This window comes from Pelobates fuscus, chromosome 9, assembly GCF_036172605.1.
Source record: "Pelobates fuscus isolate aPelFus1 chromosome 9, aPelFus1.pri, whole genome shotgun sequence".
Lineage (NCBI taxonomy): Eukaryota > Metazoa > Chordata > Amphibia > Anura > Pelobatidae > Pelobates > Pelobates fuscus.
In genome coordinates this window covers 156,795,601-156,819,215 of record NC_086325.1, presented here as the reverse complement: position 1 = coordinate 156,819,215, position 23,615 = coordinate 156,795,601, and the positions used below count along the sequence as shown (strand labels likewise).

The window sequence follows — 23,615 nt, the reverse complement described above, 5'->3', positions numbered from 1 at the left end:
TGCGAAAGAATGGTTTGTAATGTCTTAAATTAAAGCAGTACAGAATGTCAAATTAACACTGCCTATTCACGTAAAAACCCTCAGAGCTCTTTATTACAGCTAATGGTTCTGTTTTCTGTCCAAAAACAAAGATAAAATTAAATGCGGGAAAAATATATATATATAAAAAAAAAACAAAAAAAAACAAGTCTCAAGAGACATGCCATGAGCAATACATTACTATGAATTTCCAAAATACAAAAACAGCAATTGCTTTTTACAATGAAATTTTACAATGGGCTGCAAACGTCACCATACTGCACTCCCAATATCCGCCCCTCCCACTCCACACCCCCAAAAAATGGGGGGGGAAAATAAAACAATTTTAAAGGAGGCAGAGAACAAAGACAAAAGTAAATATATTTAAACCCATTTAGTGCCACCAGAAATTCCAGTTGTAAGAACCTCTTGCACTTTTGGGGCTAAGCATCTGAGCAAAACTGTGCGACAGTCAACTCTAAAATGTTACAAAACCATTACAAAAATTGCTTTGCGGTGGCTTCTGGTTAATACATAGCAAGAAATGTATGTAGCTATACAATGGTAGAACCTAAAAATGATTTTTGAAAAAAAAAAGAAAAAATATTAGCAGCCTCATTTGGTCACAAACTGTTGAAATGTAGTGTGATTACACCACAGAAGGAGAACACTGAACTGCTTGAAGACTACTTGGTATTATTTTAGGGAAAAGGGCTTGCAAAAAAAACCAAGTCAATTCTGTTGCTAAGGCTGCAATGGATTAAAACGCCCATCAACAACGTGAAAGGCAGGCTACAGCAATTTAAATGTCAGGGGAGCCCCTTCCTCCAGATTTTGGAGTTGGCATTTTATGTGGTAGGGCAAACAAAAAACACAGGAATTTGGAAAAGTTCTTAAACAGAAAACAACCAGAACAGTATTTTTTAGCCTCCTGCAGAACTAGTCAATTTCTTTGGACCGAGGAACTACTTACTTAAGGGTTAAAAAGCCACCCCAGACTGACTTTGGCGCATGTTTTGTAGGGACACTTTAGAAAGAAAAACCCCTCAAAACAAAACCCCAAACACAAGATAATCACGGGTGAAATAAGCGTGTAAACAAAAAACCAAAACAAGAAAAAAATGAGTTGTTTCTAAATCTCCTTGTTACAGTCTAATTTGGTTATTTTCAGATAAAACTCAGTTTTGATAAAATGTCTCCCTCCCACAGAAAAATTCAATGGGGCTCAAGGTTGATGGATCTCCGCTTTTGCAGAATTACACCGTCTTCCGCGAGGAATGTTCTCCTGTGAATACAGTCTGCAAACAGAGCTCAAATAAAAAACAAAAAACAAAAAAAACAAGCTCTAGCAGTCGCTCTAGCAGTCGCTCTTCCACAATTTGATGGTCTTATCGTTTTCTAGAGCTGCAGAGGCAATGATATTCTCTGTTGGATGACAGGCAGTTGAAATGACGACATCTGAAAAGTTTTGGGGAAAAAAAAAATTAGCAAAGAAAACAATTTGTATTAAATATAATATTCAGAAAATCAACAATTTTAGACACCTAGCGTCAGAGAATGGACCAAAAGTCGATTACGATTTCGGAAGTGCCCACAGTGGCTGTCGGGTAGGCAGCCACTGAGAGCAGACTTAGAGCTGCAATGTAAACATTGTAGTTTCCTTGGAATGTAGGTGCAAAAGGGACACAGCACCCAGACCACTTCAATGAGCTGAAGTGGTCTTGGTGCCTGCAGTGTCCCTTTAAATAGGCAAATGGGATTTGGGAAAGTGCATAGGGGACTTTTTTTGTTTTATGTATTTGGGATGACGAATGTTACAGACACTTCTGCTGCCCAATAGTAGTGGGAGTTTTAGCATAGGGTGTACATTTTTGTGTAGAGATATACTGAAAACTGTAAGCCTAAGAGAGCCATTAGCTAAGGGTATGGTTGCCAGTCTAATTTTTTGCAGATGTTTTACAGCTCTCATAGGAAACAGTTGATACAATCTCCTTAAAGGGATGCTACAGCCTTCAGAAAAAACTACAGGTTAATGTAGTTGTTCTGGTGAGTATAGTCAGTCTCTGCAGCCTTTTTGTTGTAAACCGTGTCTTTTCAGAGGAAAACCAGAGTTTACATTACAACCAAGGGTCATCTCTAGTGGCCACTGGAGGCGCTTCCTGGGACTGTGCAGCACTAACGTTCAGCGTCTCTACGCTCTGCATTGGTTTAATGCATCTCTATGAGGGGATGTTGACTGGTCGGGGCGGTGCTTGTCTCTGCCCCCCGCCTCCTTGGCGAAGATCATCAGAATTGACTATCTCCGTTAATCCAAAGCTTTCCTATGGGTAAGCACTGTGATTGGCAGAGATCGTCAATTCTGTTGTTAGCCAAGGAGTCGGATTGGTGAGAAGTTCCTTTATGCTCAATAAGCACTTAATAGAAGACATTTATGAGTCATAATAAGCTATACGAGTTTGTGGAGTAGGTGGGGTAGCATACAGTTCAGGTGATTTGAACAAATTGTTGTTGAATTATACAGTAACCACGATCCCCATGCACTATATCCTCTGTAAGAAGTAGATTTGGTTATGATGTAGTAAATGTCCCTTTGAAGATAAAAATGGAACAAACCGTTTCAGCATTTGGCTGCTTTTAAAACAATAAGTGTATTGTTAATGGAATATTAAAAAGGAGAGGAAAAACTGCCATTAATACTCTTTACAAAGCAGGAATATTATGTCTGGCATCTAAATCGCTATTTTCTCCCAGAATATAGTAGATTATTACATTATGTTACATTAAAGCTTTGCTCCCCTTTAAAAAAAAAAAAAAAAGTTTCAACCTGTCAGACACAGCTAATCTTGTAACTTCCTGGTTTGGTTAGCTCAGTGGAGATAATTGCAAGCTGTTTTTAGATAACCCTCCAATAAAAAATATGTATTATTAGATGCAATGCATGTTTGAATTTCATCTACTAAACTGTTAATTGCTTTTTGGTTTTCCATTTGAGCATTCCTTTAATGGTCTGGGTTACATTACCTGTATGCCCCTGTAATTTCTGAACAATCTCCTTTGTTTGCAGGTTCCAGATGTACACCAAGTTATCTTCAGACCCAGAAACAATCCACTAAAAAGCGAGAAAATGATTATTTATTTGCATCTGACATTCATTCTCAAAAATTAACAAGTGTTATGTTTTTAACAAAGCTATGTAATCTTTTTTTATTACCACAACAAAATATAAATATACAACACAAGTAAAAAACTGATCCAATATACACACCAACTTGGTAGATTGTTGCCACTACTGAAACTGTTGCCAGAAAGTAAATGTATCAACTTTATAGTGGTAACAGAAAATAGTTAGTGTAACAAATATTCAGCAAACTGTATTTATATACTGTGTAAGCACTTCAAGATAAATAAAGCAGCTAGACACAATGTTAAAAAAAGGATAGCTTTGCCAGCATTAACCCTTTAAGGACGGAGGAAACTGTACACATTCTGATAAAAAAAAATTAAAAAGAAAAAATAGAATTTGAGCTATATGTCTGTTGAAACGTAATTCACCTTTCATTATAATGCACCCACTGTTATTATATATCATTTTGTTCAGGAGAAATAGGGCTTTCATTTCACATCAAGTATTTAGATAGGAAAAAATTTAATATGAATAAAATCTAAAAAAGTGTGAGAAATTAAAAAGGTATATTTTCTTAGTTCTGCACATCATTTTAACTGTGAATGTCATAATACTGTTAGCATTTACTGCAATAAAATACATATATTTGTGTACCACAATGTCTCAAGAGTACAACAGTACCCCCAATGTTTTGGAAAGTTACAGAGTCAAATATAGGATTTCCCCCTTTCCAAGTTATTACACATTAAAATTTGCCAGATTGGTTATGTTGCCTTTGAGACCTTATAACAGCCCAGGAATGAGATATACCCACATGAAGGCATACTGTTTGAAAAAGTAGAGAACCCAGGGTATTCAAAATTGGATATGTTCAGTCTTTCTCAGTAGCCACTTAGTAAAAACACACTGGCCAAAGTTAGCGTTCAGATTTGATTTTTGCAGTTTTCAAAAATAAACTGCCTGATGATATTATCAGCATTATATATTGTATTGCTCTAAAAAACTCATTTGTGTTCAGTAAAGTCTTACGTGTACAACAGTACCCCCTGTGTCCAGATTTTATGGTGTTTTACAAAGTTACAGGATCAAATAAAAGGCTTTCCACTGTCTAGTTTTTGCACATTGAAATTTGCCAAATTGGTTATGTTGCTTTGAAACCGTACGGCAGACCAGGAGTACTGCCCGGATTTTGCAGGACAGCATTGAATACCCAGCGGTGTTAAGGGGTTAAATAAGATGTAGTCCACAACATCTGGAATGCTAAATGTTGCCTACCCATGACAGAGCAGGGATAGGCAATCTTCGGCACTCCAGGTGTTGTGGACTACATCCCCCATAATGCTCTTACACTCATTATGCTGGCAAAGCATCATGGGAGGTGTAGTCCAAAACATCTGAAGTGCCGAAGGTTGCCAATGCCTGGTATAGAGTATGGTACCCAGGGGGTACCAATTTCCCTTGCAGCATAATTGTGTTCCTTGGTATGGCAAAGCACTTGGAATGGAAAGTCATAACAGTTTTCCCATCATGATGGCAAATGATTATATCCTGAATACCACGTCTCTAAAGTTCCCTATTGTAGCAAAATATTATAGAGCTGCTTGTATTAATATACTGCTTATTAAAAGTCTCCTGCATAAAAAGCAGTGAAGACTGTAAAAAATAGCCTATTAAAATGTATGTGTTTATTTTTAAAGTTTGAACGGCTTTATAAAAGTATCTAGTGCAAACACCATCGTGCTGACTAATAGTGTCTCCTAACTTGCTATAGTGTGGAGCTATAGAATCAACTGCAATGGTTATTTGAAATAAGTAAAAGACAAAATGCGACTGAAAGGAGCCTGCACAGTGTCAATGGCTGCTGCAGTGAACCGAGTCAGACAATTGCATGCCTGCAGCGTAATATTAAAGAACAAAAATAGAAGCATACTCTAATAAGGTCTCATATTAACCGCCTGATACCCAGAATGCATCAGTGCACTCTGCATAATCAAATGTCATACTCCATGCTGAACGTATACTAAGCACAGTGATCAGGATAGTACAGCCAGTTAAGCAAAGATGCCACAACACTGAAAATAACCTAAAACGCGTTTACAGATTTTTTTTTTTTTTTTACAGGTGATGCCGTTTTTTTCTTTAAATGATTAAAGATTTAGCAAAGAACATTCCAGCTCAGGCACATTCGAGGCACAAAATGCAAAGGAGTATAGAAACACTGTTACACTTTCTCCTCTACGAATATCAACATTCATTGGCAGAAAAGGGAATCCTTTATGACGATGATTGACAGGGAGCCACGATGAAGGTAAATTGCCCTTGCGTCTGTAGCTTTAGTGCCTGTGTCAACACAATACAATATGAAGCGGTTTTGGATTTATAGCCAACACAGTGAGGGCGATACGCACCTTGCCACCGGTTACAGAGAAGTTTGCAAATATGCAGTACTTTTCATTCTTGTGGCACGTGTACGTTTTCAGGCACTGGAAAGACAAAATAAAAAATTATTATTAACTAAGACAACCTGAAAAAGTTTCACACAAACACAATGGTAAAACCGCAGCCTACAGGTCAGCTGCATTTTCCTGCTTCTCTATAACTACAAACCCTCAACTGTGGTTGCCTTCTGGAACTGTAGGTGTCTGTTCCCCCCAGCACATGCTAGAGACTTGCAGACAATAGGAGCAGGCGCACAGGGCAGCATTTGCCCTTTTGAGCACTGAGGCAAATATAACAACAAGCAATGCTACTAAAGACAAGCATAGAGTGAAGCAGATATGAGGATGTAACATGGGCTGGTGAATGTTTTTATTTGTACTCAATAATATGCTAAAATGAGCAAATCTTATCTGCTGATAATTAAAAAATACCAGAGTTTTTCTTTTAACATTTTGTCCAGCAGATTCTGCTTTATCACAGTATAGTTTGATGTGGGTTGATCTTTAAAGTGGAGGGATGGACATTTTTTTTTTGAAGTGCATGGACATTTCAGTGCCTTTGTCTTGTTTAAACTCAGGGTATTTGTGGTTTGTTTTTTTTGTTTTTTTAAATGTTTTACAGTTACGCGACTTGGCTTGGTTCGCTTTTATAAAACACCGTAAACTGTGTTACTCTAAAATATAACGATTTGCAGAAATGTTTCCATTATGTTAGATATTCATTTCCTCAGACAAATAGTTTTATTCCAAATCAAGCAGACATGATCCAAAACCAAGTACTCATATTGCTTATATAAATATCTTACAAGACAGAGTTTAAAATTGGCATTTGATCAAATAGAAAAGATGGGGAGGGCATTTTATTGAGCACTACTCAAAACCACGTCTGCATAGAATAAACAGGTAACCTGCCGCACACTTGCTTTCACTAAAAACAATGCACTGCTGTTTTACATACACCTTATGTCAGGTAACATTTAAAATAATACCACATGGAAAAAATAGGAAGGAATAAAAAAAAAAAAAAAAAAATACAAAATACAAAATTGCATTTTTATGGCCCATGTATATTGAAATAAACGTTTCCTGGTGAAAATTAAAAAAAATAAAGGTTACAATACGTTACATTTAAAGAGATAGCCGTGGCTTATTTTCCTGACAGATGCACTGGGAACACAGCCATGTGCCTGAGTTACCAGCATAACAGATGCTGTTTACTAGCTACATACAAGGCATATTTGCTGGATTCTGCAGAGGCGCTAATTAGATAAATGGGAAGCAAAGCACCCAAACAAAACAGAAACAGACATATGGGAGAAGGAAAGCCCTTAATAAAACATTAGACAATGTTTAAATATATATATTTACACACACGAAAACTAACATACCTTCCCTTTGCTGTAGTCCCATAATTTAAGTGTGCTGAAACAGAAAATAAATAAAATATTAACTCTCAAAATCAATTTGAGAAATCTGGGCAATAGCTGTTTTATGATTAAATAGACTGTACAACAGTAGCATTATTGATTATAGAGATCTGGTAAGTTCTGTGCACAACTAAAATCGGAGAAGTCTATAGAATAAATTTACCACATTGGTATATATTTATTATTATCGTATACCTACTTGTCTAATGTTGCTGCTAGAATGTATTTTCCATTCGGAGAGAACTTCACGAACGATACTGGGGGGTTATCATCATCTAGAAATAAACATTAAAAAGTTTGCTTTGATTTACACTTTCTGACAATAGCCGGGCACAGAAGATGCATACCGTTCTCTCACCCTCTCACCAACCACTGCCATCACGGAGAGAGAATTGAGAATTCTGCATTGAATGGTTTGACTTAAATGGCTGCTGGTTGAATGAATTATATTTTTGTAATCATGTAAGTGCTAATAGCTGTATTTTCACTGTTCATCCGTAGCATTAGGGAAGGAGGTGGGAGAAAATATACTATTGTGGAAACGTTACATTAAGTCCCATTAACCCCTCTCCAGCCCACATTCCTATGAAGTTAAACTAAAAAGTGTGATACCTAAATATTCCTAGATGTCACGGTCTTATCATGGGCCAACTCAACTACAGATTTAGAGAACAAACTCTAAAGCATTTGTTCTTATGGCAATTTCTATCAGGCCAGATTGTAATAAATGACTCTTGAAATTTTATTTTTTCTGAAAAATAATTCTGAAAATAATCAAAAATTAGAGGAGGTGGGGAAAAGAATAATCCCCCACAAAAAAACACGTCTTACCGATCAGCGTTTTCAAGCACTGTCCCGAGGCCGTGTCCCAGATTCGGCTAGGATTTAAAAAAGGTTTACAGTATGAGACTTACAGAAACACTATCAATAGTACATGTAAGTTATAACCCCCAAAGGTAACACTACATAGTGAAAACACATGCAAAACATTCTTCCTATGATCTTCAGGAAAGATAGCACATTAACAGAAAATAAAAAAGTTCCAAAGGGCAATTGGCCAGCTACATATCCAGGAAGATCCAGAATGGTAATATGCCCTGTTCAGGAATAAAGAGAAAAGCGACTTTCCACAAGGTTCAAGAATCATAAATATGTATATATATAGTGGCATAAAAAGGTGAAAAGTGCTTAAATTGGGCAGCACTGCTTTCATTGAACTCACTTAACACGAGAGAAGCTGAAAAAAAAAAAAAGAAATCCAAAAATATATGAGTGATTAAAAAACTGACTTACAATGTGAATGCTGTATTCGGATTGGCTGCCCATAAATAAGTTGTACAGGTAAGCACCTTTTTAATGCCCAATATGCAAAAGCAATTATGAGACAAAAAGTTGAAGAAGTTCCATAACTTACACGCAAATGTATGATAGATATCTATATCGAATACTGTATTTAATGATTTGTATAGATCAGGGATGTCGAACATGCGGCCCCCCAGATGTTGCTGAACTACAACTCCCATGATTCTTTCAATTAAACAGATAGCCAGGGAATCATGGGAGTTGTAGTTCAGCAACATCTGGGGGGCCGCATGTTCGACATCCCTGGTATAGATAGTCAAATGATGGCTATGGGGTATACTTGTACGTACATTGGTTAAGAAACTAATCAAGAGAAGAACAACTAAACCACTGACACCTTATGGTGTATTATTTAGCCTTTTTACAATTGTGGCATATAAGGTTAAAAAAAAAAAAAAGGTCTGTGATACTGCCGCCATCACTTACCACAGACCATCGTAGCTACTCGATACAATGAGGGAACCGTCACGATTGAAATGCACCTGGAAGGGAGGGGCAGAAATTAATACGACAGATGATGATTACACCTCATGTGTCCCCAGCAGGAGTGTAGGAATACAAATAAATAAATCTCCAGACACTAGAAATCTGATAACCTCTATGCTCCCACTGGTAATTGTCAGTTGGAACATTACACCAAAATAGAGACCAAAATACAGGGGCCTAGGGGGTAGTGTGAAGAATGAATTGGAATGTTACGCCCAACACAAAGATTCATTCTGAGGAACAAAAACAAGTAGTGGGGGATGGATGCCTATCTACAAATAGGTACTCTAGGGGATGATATTATAGATACACATGTACGTATTCTGTTATTTTAACAGGCTAATATTTTCAAATCTTCTATAGCACTAAGTGATGTGATTTGGAATTGCGAGGTTCCACAATCTTTGTGTAGCACTAGGACTTAAAGCCGCTTAGATTATATCAGCAAAAGGAGAGGGACAAAATTAATAACAGCAACATTGAATGAAGACAACAGACAGGGTGTACAACCCCCACTAATCTCATGCAGCCCCGGAAATTTGTACTGCAAACTGGGAGAGAGGGGGGGTTCGCCTGTACATAACTAGGAACAGGCCCACCATAGAGTTCGGCAGGGCTTAACACAACTATCCAGGCCATAAAAGTTACTCGCCACTGCAAGTCTGAAGGGTTCGTGGCACAATTACCAGGGCTTATTTTCTACTTGCTAGGGTTTAATATTTCACTCCTCAATGGGAACTTTGAGCCTTTGTTTTACAAATACAAAGCTGTATATAGTGCTCCTTTCACACAAGATATAGGTGATATTAAATATTTTATTAAGTGGTCTCTGCTTCATCTGAAATATTGATTTTCCCACATTTATTTAATTAAAATGCTTATCTCTTGGACATTCAAAGAAAAGAATGAAGAAATTCGCTTACAGCAGACACGGGGTCAGAATGAGCAGGCAAGGTCTTCAGGCACTTCCCTGTCTTCACATCCCATATTCTCACACTTTCATCAAACTGAAAAAATAAAATACATGTAAACAGGACTGCAATTTCAACAGGAGGGGATGAAAAAGGCAGATGGGATAGAAATTAAATAACTAGATATAGAATCCTTCCCCGACAGGTAATAAAGTGTCTTGTTAATAACTTGTCTTTTAGTCAAGTTCTGAGTCACGTTGCATAAATGGACCACATGCCATGTTAGTAGATCCCAAACAGGAAACCCGTGTTCACCAGGTCTCAAGCAGCTAACCATAATAAAACCGTTCGCAATTTAGTTTTCCCCCAGAGCAATGGAGATCCATCGGATACTGGGAAGTAGTAGGGATAAAGGAGAGAGCGCAGGTAACTTGTTTTTCTTTGGTTTTTACTAGTCATTGCTGCCGCCCAGTGATGGGAGTGAGCGCAGGACTTGTCTTTCTGCATTTGTATCCATTTTTTTTATCACTCAGCCTTGTTACAATGCAGCCGCCCATCCCATGTGTTCCCTATTAAGGGTTAATAATATATAGGGGTGTATATAAAAAATACCCCTTTCCACCTCCTAGGGTGATCTGCCTTGACGTTGGCAGGTGGGCTCATCTTCTCATGGCCATTGGAGGTAACTAAAAAAAACTCCATTTGTTTAAAAATACATAGGGATTAAGGAGAGAGCGCAGGTAACTTGTTTTTACTATATAATGGAGGTTATTGGCTGACACCGCTGGAACCTCTGATTTCCTATATTACCTTGGTAGAGATGGTATCACCTACACTTTAGATCTTTAACAAGACACTGCTATAAATATTGAAAGCAGTATTTGTCTCCTGATCCACTGTACTTAATGCAGGGAGCACTATATTGGTGTTTGTATGTACCTGTCTTCACTAAAGATATCCAATCAGCAACATATCCTCTAGCAGGGATTGTACCAATTTATGCTGAATTATTTGAGCTCACAGCAAGCTCTTTATATACGTGAGTGGCCATTTTTTCTTGTTATTTTTGCTATTGTGACTGAGATACTTCACTGTAAGATTTCTCCGGTGTCTCGGTTTTTCTCTTTATATAGTACACCTGGAAGGGAGGTAGTGTATACGCAGGGATTGCGCCATCATCTGCTGAATCAATTTGATCTTATATCGAGATCTATTAAACGTGAGTGGCCATTTCTACTATTTTCATTTGGACGGTTATTTATGGCTTAAAGGAAGAACAATGACAACAAAAGTTAAGGTACATTAAGCAATTTAAAGGCTGATGTGGAGAACACAAAGCTCAGCAAGTAACTGTAGACGGGAATCATGGGGAATATTCAGCACAGCGCCAAACCCTCACAGTTGTAAATAGTAACTAGTAAGACAACATAATTCTTTTCTTGAAGCAAATTATAATATAAACATAGAACAAAAAGTTGGTTAAATTAGTAGCTGGCATACTTACAGATCCTGACACAATGAGATTGGACTGTGGGTTAAAGTTGCAGCAAAAGACATAGTTACTGTGCCCCTTCAAAGTCTTCAAACATTTTCCCTGAGAGGGAAAAAAAACAACAACAAAAACACTGTTAGTAGAAAAATACACAGGAACTAAAAGTTTCTAGTGAAATCTCTATATATGAAACCACATTTGCTACTTTTTAAAAGATGTGGTGGTTTCACAGATGAATAGAAGGAAAAAAGAGAGAGCAGACTTTCGGTCTCACAAACAGAATGGCACCAGTCTAACCTTTATTGCGCTGGTGCGGAAAGAGAAAATAAACTATCAGTTAATACATGTCTGTGACAATTGGATCTACAAGGTCTATATATGTTAAGAACACCAACAAGAAGGAAAATCAATTCATTTTAATCTTTGTTGATGTTTACATCAAGCAGCAGAAAGTCGTAGCTGTCAGACAATCAGTGGCTTTTATACAAGATGCACATGAAGAAAAACACTGAGCATGTGTATGACGTGCACACACGCATGATGAGTGCAGTATATTTCAATATTTTCTATAGTATACCTGGGTTTTACCTAGGATTACTGCCTCCAACAGAAGTTTGCACGTTTTACCTGCCGATTCCACCTATTTGTTTTTTATTTATTAAATACATTGACTGCACAGTGAATACAAAGGTACTCCCGTATCTCTAAGCAGATAAACGCACTGCAATTTAACTGGCACTTAGAAATGATAAGCTCACAGTGTTCCTTTCATTTCCTAAGCGGGGGATTCCAGACACAAACAAGGTTATGCACTGAAGTGTGAATTGTTGGGAATTCAAAGTGAATTTAAAAATATAGGTTTAAAATAGCCAATTCAGTTATTCTGGCCTAAAATGTGAAACTAGCTTTGAATCCCCAATAATTTGCACTTTAGTGTATTACAATGAATGGGCTTGAGAAACACTAAGAGGGACCCATTCACAAGAGTGAGAATTGTTGGAAATTGAAAGAGAATTTCAAACTTAACACTAAAATAGCCAAACAGAACCAGAAAGATTTGGAGAATTTTCCTAATGTGTAAATTTGGAAATTCCCAGCAAGGACTAACCAAAACAAGAAACTCACCGAGCTAACATCCCAGATTTTTAGAGTTTTATCATCCGAGGCAGATACAAGGAGATTGGAGTCAGAGGACCAAGCGACATCGGATATACCCTAAGACAGACAAAAAGAAAAAAAAAATATACAACTGCATTCACTGATGGATCAATGTTCCAAATATATTAAGAGAACATTATTATTTTAGAATGCTTTATGTATTTACACAAACCACCCTTAACGTGTGCCTTTAGTTTACATTGTAAATGATTTAAAACATATTTGAAAATGAATATGAGACTATTTTACATTATCAGAACTTTGTTACTTGGTATAGGGTAAAGCCTTCATCACTAACATGTCTGTCTTAAACTAACTTCTAGTTTGGAACAGAAAAAGTGGGGGTACACAAAGTCTCTGGAGAAGTACTGTTCCAATATAAAAATAAATTACAAATGACTTCCGCTGCTTCCAAGGCTAATGAAACCAATAACCTACAACCAATGGGGTGTGACATATGGCAATTATTTTTACACAGTAAAGGTAAATCCCCAAAACATGTTTTTTTATTTAATTAATCATATACAGTTTTAAATAGTTTTCGTATATAGTTCTTTAATATTGACAGGATATACAACATGCCAAATATGTTATAATGTCACAACCAATAGACAGGTTACATCAGTCAGAAAAAATATCAGGTAACGCACAATGTCTATTTGAATCAAAATATATAACTTCTATAGTTAATAAAATAGTGTAATGAATAGCTGAATGTAGGGTTTGGTATTAGGACTGAAGACCGCAAAGCTATTCTTGTATAGATACAAATAGAAACTTCTTCCACCTTCTGTGCACAACAATTGTCTTGCTATTTAAAGGCACAAAATTATAAACTTTCTGTAAACGTTAAGTTAAAATGTAAGACTTTAAATACCTTTAAGAATTGTATGCATCCCATTGACTTTCAAGAATTTCACAAAATTTACAACAGAAGGGGTTGAAGGAAGTGCGTTTTAGAATTATTTGAATTTCTTACCAGCTTGTGTCCAGATATTGTCTTCTCAAACTTGCCGTCATACGCTCCCCATATCTTTATTAACTTATCAGCAGCTTTGAAAAAAATTAAATAAACCATCAATATATATATATATATATATATATATATACACACACACACACACACACACACACACAAATGACATTTAAAGATACAAAGTTCCCACATCCTCCTTTAAGTTTACTTGTATTAAGTCATATGTATCAAGCCAATACTGCACCAAATTTTGTTACTAGAGTTTTTTTTGTTTTTTTTTAAATATAGGAGCAGTTTAAATGATCAAGCAAACAATCTACTAGTCAACTTGATTCATTCACTAAACAGGGAAATGCTAGAGAATTGGCAAAATATTTGGAATTCTTCACAATTCTCAGATTTGCAAATGGCCACTAGAAGCTCTTCCTGTTACAGTCCTGCAAACTTTGAAGCAATCCTCATAATGGTGCACTGAGCTAATTCATCTCTATGAAGAGATACTGACAGCTGGGGCACAACAATTGCTGTGCATGCGCAGTGGCCCTCAATGCTTGCCTATGTGGAAGCACTGGATTAACTGAGGTCATTGTCCCTGATAACAGCAAGTGTTCTGATAAACAAAATGTAATAATATATATATATATATATATATATATATAGATATTTGTCACGAAGGACAGCTCTCACTAGACTTTTCAAGCAAGTTCAAATATTTCATATGAATACAGTAACATTACATCAACATTTCAGTCTATCAAAGACTTTCATCCTGATGATTTTTAAATAAGAAATGTGGCAATCAGAAGATCTATACTGACTTACTTACTATACGGTCAATACTTACAAGAACTGGCAAGCCACTCTCCATTTGGGCTGAATTTTACAGATGACACTGCCTTGGTGTGTCCTGCTAAAGTGAACTTTAGAGCATAATTCGGTTTTACAGGCACAGGCTAAGATGAAAGGAAAAAAAAAACACAGTCTGTTACAGAAGTAAATGCAAGACAAAGAATAAACAAACTTAAACCGAATAAGATTCAGCATCTGGGAGAAACAGCAGTAAGAGGGGTGCTGTGGCTCAGCTATGGGCCGGGTTAAAATACAGGGAGAAGCAAACCCAAAACCTGAAACGTCTTAGCCATTTCCAGGGGTTCCAAATATTAACACAGTCAACTCCCACCAACCTTAACCCTGCAAATTTAATTTTTGCAGTTTTTATGAACTGCAATAATTACTTTGCAGCGTTAAGTCCTCTTCTAGTGGCTGTCTATGTTCTTATAACACGAAAAGTGTTTTAAACGATACTGGACGTCCTCACGCTATGCGAGGACCTCCAGCGTTGCCGAAATCCCTATGGGAAAGCATTGAATAATGCTTTCCTATGGGGAGGTCTAATGCGCGTGCGAAGGTCATTAGCTGACGGGGAAGGAGAGTAGGCGGAGCCTGACCCAGCGCCGAGGGACATCGGCGCTGGACTCCGGTAAGTCACTGAAGGGGTTTTAACCCCTTCAGCAACATGGGATGGTGAGTGGGAGGGAGAGTGGCACTGCAGAGTCCTGCAGTGCCAGGAAAACTAATATGTTTTCCTGGCACTGGAGAGTCCTTTTAACCCCTTAAAGACCAAACTTCTGGGAAAAAAGGGAATCATGACATGTCATGTGTCCTTAAGGGGATAAAGAAAAAGAAGAAAAAAAAAGTTTGCCTTTAAGAAACACTGCTCTAAAGTCTGGACAATAAATGTTTATCTTTGCAATGTCAGCTGTGAAACGCAGATCTAATGATAATTAGCCAGTTTTGAACTGTAGTTAATGTCAATGTTCTGCCATTAATACAACTAAAGTAGCAAAGGTCGGCTTTCACTGAACTCGTGTTTAACGTAAAGCTTCTGGGTAGAAGATGGGGCATATAAGTCAGTGTTCTTAATCAATGCTGTATGAATGGTGGAGGCAGAATAGAACAAACCTTGCTCTGATTTGTGGATGATGAAGGGGTTGATTGTGATTTAGATGATTCCGTCTCGGGCTTCTTCTCCTCTGTTGCCATGGCACAAACTGTATAGACTCTCCCTTCACACAGACTGTTCTATGGTAGAGGAAGAGAGGTACTTTGGTGAAATTAAGAAAGGTGCACTAATACCAAATCTAAACAAATGGCGGTATCTGAGCGTTAGGATGTTTTCTAGGTTCTGCACATGGTTTCACGACCTGGGTTCTCTCAGTCATCTCCTCCTGTGCCCAGCAACTGCACTGATCTGGAGTTTCTGGCTCCAGATGAGGAGATGATCAGCAAACCCTAGCTAAGTTGACAAACTGTTCGCACTTTGACTACACACCCTGTGAGGAAACTATGGCACGATAATCACTACAGCAGTCCTAAAGTGTTTGGAGTGTTGCTTTAAACATTCTCTGTAATTCCGTGTGTATTCATGTGTAAGAAAATCTTTAGGAAGTGCTCCTATTGAAATTGCAACAAAACCAAAAGATTAAAATAAATAAAGTTACCTGCGCACTACCCCAAATCCCTATGCACACTGAAATAACTGGATGTTTTTTTAGTATCACTACAGTGGACATTCAAGTGTAAGCAGTGATGGATGTGTAATATAGTCATTGCTGCCACCCAGGAGTAATTGGAGCTTGAATAAGCGTGTAGAGCTTTAGAAAAAGACCCCTATCTGTCTCAGGGATTGTGCCTTCTAGCTTAAAGAAGCAAGATATATTGTTAGTGTAGGACTCACATAAGAGGTTTTGCCTTGACGTGGAAGGTGAGCTTACATTTTAGTGGCCATTGGAATCATACTAAATATCCTGCAGATATTTACAGGGACACAATAGGCACTCACGCCACTTCAGCTCATTGCAGTGGTCCAGGTGCAGGGTCCCAAATGCATTATCCCTGATAATTTAATTATTGCCGGTTTTGAGAATCTACAATAATTACCATGGAGGATTAACCCCCACCTTTCAGTGGATGTCTGCCAAACAGTCGCTAGAGATACTTCCGGGTGGTTAGGCAAATTATGGTCGCCTAACTGATGGATATCCTCACGCTATGCAAGAGAACATCCAGCGCCACCCAAAACCCCACAGGAAAGCATCATAGACTGAACATGAAATCAGGTAAGTGATGTTAAGTGACAACGTTGTTTTCCAAGCACTAGGAAATGTGCATATGGATTTAGAATATTGCACAGGTAACTGGTTTCTTTTGTATGTACACTATAGTCATTGCTGCCAACCAGGTATAGTAGGAGTTTGAGTGCAGGGCTTAATTTTATATGAAATCAAAAGATTTTAGGTAAAGTAGCGACTACTATGTCTAATGGGCAAAGTCTAGTTTGTCAAATGACAGAGCTTTAGCCGTCATCATTTGTCAAATCCCACAGCCGTAGCTAGCAGAGGCACTCACACACATGGGTTTCCATTCAATCTAAGCAATATAAACGTTATCCCTGTTAGCACTTAATTAATTGGCTGAGGAGAGTTAGTTTATACTGTCAGCCACTGAATTCGGTCTAGATAACATAAATGCAGAATTAGGATTAAGCAGAAAGGGAAACTGGATACTACAGGCATATGTGTGTATCTCTGCATACTGAAGGCCTGTCTGTGTGTCTGTCTCTCTGGTCAGATACTGGAGGTCTGTATCTCTCTTTGGTTGGATACTGGAAACCTGTCTGTCTCTCTCCCTCTGGCTGTATACTAGGGCCTGTGTGTCTCTCCCAATGGTGGTATACTGAGGGGAAGGCTGTCTTTCCGCCCTGGCTATTTACTAAGGGCCTGTGTGTGTCCCCATGGTGGTATATCACTGGAGGCTGGTGCCTGTCTCTCTCTGCCCCTGGATGTATAGGGTGAGGCTGGCTGTCTCTCTCACCCTTGCTGTATACTGGAGAGGTCTGTCTGTGTCTCTCCCCCCATCGCTTTATACTGCAGGGGACAGTCTGTATCTCTCTCCCCATGGCTTTATACTAGTGGGGCCTGTCTGTGTATTTCTCCCCATGGCTTTATACTAGTGGGGCCTGTCTGTGTATTTCTCCCCATGGCTTTATACTGGAGGGGCCGTCTGTGTATCTCTCTCCATGGCTTTATACTGGAGGGGCCTGTCTGTATCTCTCTCTCCATGGCTTTATACTGGAGGGGCCTGTCTGTATCTCTCTCCCCACGGCTTTATTCTGGAGGGGCCTGTCTGTATCTCTCTCCCCACGGCTTTATTCTGGAGGGGCCTGTCTGTGTCTCTCTCCACCCATGGCTATATACTGGAGGGGACTGTGTGTCTCTCCCCCCATGGCTTTATACTGGAGGGGACTGTCTGTGTCTCTCTCTCCCCATGGCTTTATACTGGAGGGGACTGTCTGTATCTCTCCCCCCATGGCCTTATACTGGAGGGGACTGTCTGTGTCTCTCCCCCCATGGCTTTATACTGGAGGGGACTGTCTGTGTCTCTCCCCCCATGGCTTTATACTGGAGGGGACTGTCTGTATCTCTCTCCCCATGGCTTTATACTGGAGGGGACTGTCTGTATCTCTCTTCGCATGGCTTTATACTGGAGGGGACTGTCTGTATCTCTCTTCGCATGGCTTTATACTGGAGGGGACTGTCTGTGTCTCTCCCCCCATGGCTTTATACTGGAGGGGACTGTCTGTGTCTCTTCCCCCCATGGCTTTATACTGGAGGGGACTGTCTGTGTCTCTCCCCCCATGGCTTTATACTGGAGGGGACTGTCTGTGTCTCTCCCCCCATGGCTTTATACTGGAGGGGACTGTCTGTATCTCTCTCCCCATGGCTTTATACTGGAGGGGACTGTCTGTATCTCTCTTCGCATGGCTTTATACTGGAGGGGACTGTCTGTATCTCTCTTCGCATGGCTTTAAACTGGAGGGGACTGTCTGTGTCTCTCCCCCCATGGCTTTATACTGGAGGGGACTGTCTGTGTCTCTTCCCCCCATGGCTTTATACTGGAGGGGACTGTCTGTATCTCTCTCCCCATGGCTTTATACTGGAGGGGACTGTCTGTATCTCTCTCCCCATGGCTTTATACTGGAGGGGACTGTCTGTATCTCTCTTCGCATGGCTTTATACTGGAGGGGACTGTGTGTCTCTCTCTCCCCATGGCTTTATATTGGAGGGGACTGCCTGTCTCTCTCTCCCCATGGCTTCATACTGGAGGGGACTGTCTGTATCTCTCTTCGCATGGCTTTATACTGGAGGGGACTGTCTGTATCTCTCTTCGCATGGCTTTATACTGGAGGGGACTGTCTGTATCTCTCTCCCCATGGCTTTATACTGGAGGGGACTGTCTGTATCTCTCTCCCCATGGCTTTATACTGGAGGGGACTGTCTGTATCTCTCTCCCCATGGCTTTATACTGGAGGGGACTGTCTGTATCTCTTCCCCCCATGGCTTTATACTGGAGGGGACTGTCTGTATCTCTCCCCTCATGGCTTTATACTGGAGGGGACTGTCTGTATCTCTCTCCCCATGGCTTTATACGGGAGGGGACTGTTTGCATCTCTCTCCCCATGGCTTTATACTAGAGGGGACTGTCTGTATCTCTCTCCCCATGGCTTTATACGGGAAGGGACTGTTTGCATCTCTCTCCCCATGGCTTTATACTAGAGGGGACTGTCTGTATCTCTCTCCCCATGGCTTTATACTAGAGGGGACTGTCTGTATCTCTCTCCCCATGGCTTTATACTAGAGGGGACTGTCTGTATCTCTCTCCCCATGGCTTTATACTAGAGGGGACTGTCTGTATCTCTCTCCCCATGGCTTTATACTGGAGGGGACTGTCTGTATCTCTCTCCCCATGGCTTCATACGGGGGGGGGGGACTGTCTGTATCTCTCTCCCCATGGCTTTATACGGGAGGGGACTGTTTGTATCTCTCTCCCCATGGCTTTATACGGGAGGGGACTGTCTGTATCTCTCTCCCCATGGCTTTATACGGGAGGGGACTGTCTGTATCTCTCTCCCCATGGCTTTATACTAGAGGGGACTGTCTGTATCTCTCTCCCCATGGCTTTATACTGGAGGGGACTGTCTGTATCTCTCTCCCCATGGCTTCATACGGGGGGGGGGGGGACTGTCTGTATCTCTCTCCCCATGGCTTTATACGGGAGGGGACTGTCTGTATCTCTCTCCCCATGGCTTTATATGGGAGGGGACTGTTTGTATCTCTCTCCCCATGGCTTTATACGGGAGGGGACTGTTTGTATCTCTCTCCCCATGGCTTTATACGGGAAGGGACTGTCTGTATCTCTCTCCCCATGGCTTTATACTGGAGGGGACTGTCTGTTTCTCTCCCCATGGCTTTATACTGGAGGGGACTGTCTGTATCGCTCTCCCCATGGCTTTATACTGGAGGGGACTGTCTGTATCTCTCTCCCCATGGCTTTATACTGGAGGGGCCTGTCTGTATCTCTCTTGCCATGGCTTTATACTGGGGGGGGGGGGGGGGACTGTCTGTGTCTCTCTCCCCATGGCTTTATACTGGATGGGACTGTCTGTATCTCTCTCCCCATGGCTTTATACTGGAGGGGGCTGTCTGTATCTCTCTCCCCATGGCTTTATACTGGAGGGGACTGTCTGTATCTCTCCCCCCATGGCTTTATACTGGAGGGGACTGTCTGTATCTCTCCCCCCATGGCTTTATACTGGAGGGGACTGTCTGTATCTCTCCCCCCATGGCTTTATACTGGAGGGGACTGTCTGTATCTCTCTCCCCATGGCTTTATACTGGAGGGGACTGTCTGTATCTCTCTCCCCATGGCTTTATACTGGAGGGGACTGTCTGTATCTCTCTCCCCATGGCTTTATACGGGGGGGGGGGGGGACTGTCTATATCTCTCTCCCCATGGCTTTATACGGGAGGGGACTGTTTGTATCTCTCTCCCCATGGCTTTATACGGGAGGGGACTGTTTGTATCTCTCTCCCCATGGCTTTATACGGGAAGGGACTGTCTGTATCTCTCTCCCCATGGCTTTATACTGGAGGGGACTGTCTGTTTCTCTCCCCATGGCTTTATACTGGAGGGGACTGTCTGTATCGCTCTCCCCATGGCTTTATACTGGAGGGGACTGTCTGTATCTCTCTCCCCATGGCTTTATACTGGAGGGGCCTGTCTGTATCTCTCTTGCAATGGCTTTATACTGGGGAGGGGGGAGGGGAGGGGGACTGTCTGTGTCTCTCTCCCCATGGCTTTATACTGGAGGGGACTGTCTGCATCTCTCTCACCATGGCTTTATACTGGATGGGACTGTCTGTATCTCTCTCCCCATGGCTTTATACTGGAGGGGGCTGTCTGTATCTCTCTCCCCATGGCTTTATACTGGAGGGGACTGTCTGTATCTCTCCCCCCATGGCTTTATACTGGAGGGGACTGTCTGTATCTCTCCCCCCATGGCTTTATACTGGAGGGGACTGTCTGTATCTCTCCCCCCATGGCTTTATACTGGAGGGGGCTGTCTGTATCTCTCTCCCCATGGCTTTATACTGGAGGGGACTGTCTGCATCTCTCTCACCATGGCTTTATACTGGATGGGACTGTCTGTATCTCTCTCCCCATGGCTTTATACTGGAGGGGGCTGTCTGTATCTCTCTCCCCATGGCTTTATACTGGAGGGGACTGTCTGTATCTCTCCCCCCATGGCTTTATACTGGAGGGGACTGTCTGTATCTCTCCCCCCATGGCTTTATACTGGAGGGGACTGTCTGTATCTCTCCCCCCATGGCTTTATACTGGAGGGGACTGTCTGTATCTCTCCCCCCATGGCTTTATACTGGAGGGGACTGTCTGTATCTCTCCCCCCATGGCTTTATACTGGAGGGGGCTGTCTGTATCTCCCTCCCATGGCTTTATACTGGAGGGGGCTGTCTGTATCTCTCTCCCCATGGCTTTATACTGGAGGGGACTGTCTGTATCTCTCTCCCCATGGCTTTATACTGGAGGGGACTGTCTGTATCTCTCTCCCCATGGCTTTATACTGGAGGGGACTGTCTGTATCTCTCTCCCCATGGCTTTATACTGGAGGGGACTGTCTGTATCTCTCTCCCCATGGCTTTATACTGGAGGGGACTGTCTGTATCTCTCTCCCCATGGCTTTATACTGGAGGGGACTGTCTGTATCTCTCTCCCCATGGCTTTATACTGGAGGGGACTGTCTGTATCTCTCTCCCCATGGCTTTATACTAGAGGGGACTGTCTGTATCTCTCTCCCCATGGCTTTATACTGGAGGGGACTGTCTGTATCTCTCTCCCCATGGCTTTATACAGGAAGGGACTGTCTGTATCTCTCCCCCCCATGGCTTTGTACTGGGGGGGGGGCTGTCTGTATCTCTCCCCCCATGCCTTTATACTGGAGGGGACTGTCTGTATCTCTCTCCCCTCATGGCTTTATACTGGAGGGGACTGTCTGTATCTCTCTCCCCTCATGGCTTTATACTGGAGGGGACTGTCTGTATCTCTCTCCCCCCATGGCTTTATACTGGAGGGGCCTGTCTGTATCTCTCTCCCCTCATGGCTTTATACTGGAGGGGACTGTCTGTATCTCTCTCCCCGCATGGCTTTATACTGGAGGGGACTGTCTGTATCTCTCTCCCCGCATGGCTTTATACTGGAGGGGACTGTCTGTATCTCTCTCCCCCCATGGCTTTATACTGGAGGGGACTGTCTGTATCTCTCTCCCCCCATGGCTTTATACTGGAGGGGACTGTCTGTATCTCTCCCCACGGCTTTATACTGGAGGGGACTGTCTGGATCTCTCCCCCCATGGCTTTATACTGGAGGGGACTGTCTGGATCTCTCCCCCATGGCTTTATACTGGAGGGGACTGTCTGGATCTCTCCCCCCATGGCTTTATACTGGAGGGTACTGTCTGGATCTCTCCCCCCATGGCTTTATACTGGAGGGGACTGTCTGGATCTCTCCCCCCATGGCTTTATACTGGAGGGGACTGTCTGGATCTCTCCCCCCATGGCTTTATACTGGAGGGGACTGTCTGGATCTCTCCCCCCATGGCTTTATACTGGAGGGGACTGTGTTTCTCTCCCCATGGCTTTATACTGGAGGGGACTGTCTGTATCTCTCTCCCCCCATGGCTTTATACTGGAGGGGACTGTCTGTTTCTCTCCCCATGGCTTTATACTGGAGGGGACTGTCTGTTTCTCCCCCCCATGGCTTTATACTGGAGGGGACTGTCTGTTTCTCTCCCCATGGCTTTATACTGGAGGGGACTGTCTGTGTCTCTCTCTCCCCATGGCTTTATACTGGAGGGGACTGTCTGTATCTCTCTCCCCCCATGGCTTTATACTGGAGGGGACTGTCTGTGTCTCTCTCTCCCCATGGCTTTATACTGGAGGGGACTGTCTGTATCTCTCTCCCCATGGCCTTATACTGGAGGGGACTGTCTGTATCTCTCTCCCCATGGCTTTATACTGGAGGGGACTGTCTGTATCTCTCTCCCCCCATGGCTTTATACTGGAGGGGACTGTCTGTATCTCTCTCCCCCCATGGCTTTATACTGGAGGGGACTGTCTGTATCTCTCTCCCCCCATGGCTTTATACTGGAGGGGACTGTCTGTGTCTCTGTCTGTATATTACTGGAGGTCTATCTCTCCCCCTGGCTGTATAAGGGAGGGGAGTAGGCCTGCCTCTGTCACGGTGTATTGCCGGTATATAAGCCTTGTCGCGATATATATTAGCTAGGCCGGGACTCGAGGTCTGACTCCTCCGTTAAGGAGCTCGGTTTACCTGTCTCTAGCGGAGGGTGTGGAAGCCGGGCCTCAGTGTCAGGTTAACCGCCGCCCGTTCATTGAATCCACACACACAGAAACGAGGAAAGTGCGCGCCAGGCCGAGGAGACACGGAGCGGGCACTGCGCATGCGCTTGGAGCCCGAGACCGCCGCACTGCGCATGCGCTTGGAGCCCGGGCCCGCCGCACTGCGCATGCGGCTGGAGCCCGGGGCCGCCGAAGTGCGCATGCGCCACGAGAGAAAAGGTCCACCCACCCCGCACTATGGTGCATGCGCAGTGTAAACATGTTGCACATGCGCAGAAAACCACAAGGGGCGGGTTCAATATCGCGCATGCGCACTCAGCATTCCCTTCCATGCAGGCCTGTGATGTGTTACAGTAACCCCAAAGGGACTGATAGGGTTATTTGATACAGTGTGAACTGTGAACTATTTAAAGTGAACTTCATATGTTATGTCATACGAGCCAGACT

General features: G+C 42.0%; 1 protein-coding gene across 2 annotated transcripts; it reads right to left on the bottom strand.

Annotated features, from left to right (window-relative positions):
* On the bottom strand, positions 1 to 23,281 carry WDR5 (WD repeat domain 5). 2 transcript variants are annotated; one of them, XM_063432842.1, is made up of 14 exons: positions 23,140 to 23,281; positions 15,355 to 15,474; positions 14,237 to 14,345; positions 13,396 to 13,469; positions 12,384 to 12,473; positions 11,271 to 11,360; positions 9,779 to 9,862; positions 8,796 to 8,851; positions 7,839 to 7,885; positions 7,207 to 7,282; positions 6,969 to 7,002; positions 5,551 to 5,625; positions 3,040 to 3,127; positions 1 to 1,476 (listed from the first exon to the last, which is right to left on the bottom strand). In XM_063432842.1, the coding sequence occupies exons 2-14, from the start codon at positions 15,433 to 15,435 to the stop codon at positions 1,376 to 1,378; spliced, it is 1,005 nt and encodes a 334-aa protein (XP_063288912.1). In that variant the 5' UTR covers positions 15,436 to 15,474; positions 23,140 to 23,281; the 3' UTR covers positions 1 to 1,375. The 2 variants fall into 2 exon arrangements, with proteins under 2 accessions (XP_063288912.1, XP_063288911.1); XM_063432841.1 differs by having other exon boundaries at positions 15,355 to 15,469.
* Positions 23,282 to 23,615: the final 334 nt, after the last annotated feature.

Bases quoted from the DNA above. Each gene is read 5' to 3' on its own strand.
- WDR5 (XM_063432842.1), bottom strand. From the start codon at position 15,435: ATGGCAACAGAGGAGAAGAAGCCCGAGACGGAATCATCTAAATCACAA. The intron at 9,863-11,270 runs GTAAGTATGCCA...TTATTTTTTCAG, and splicing joins ATCTCATTGTGTCAGGATCT to TTTGATGAAAGTGTGAGAAT. The intron at 8,852-9,778 runs GTAAGCGAATTT...CCTCCCTTCCAG, and splicing joins ATTCTGACCCCGTGTCTGCT to GTGCATTTCAATCGTGACGG.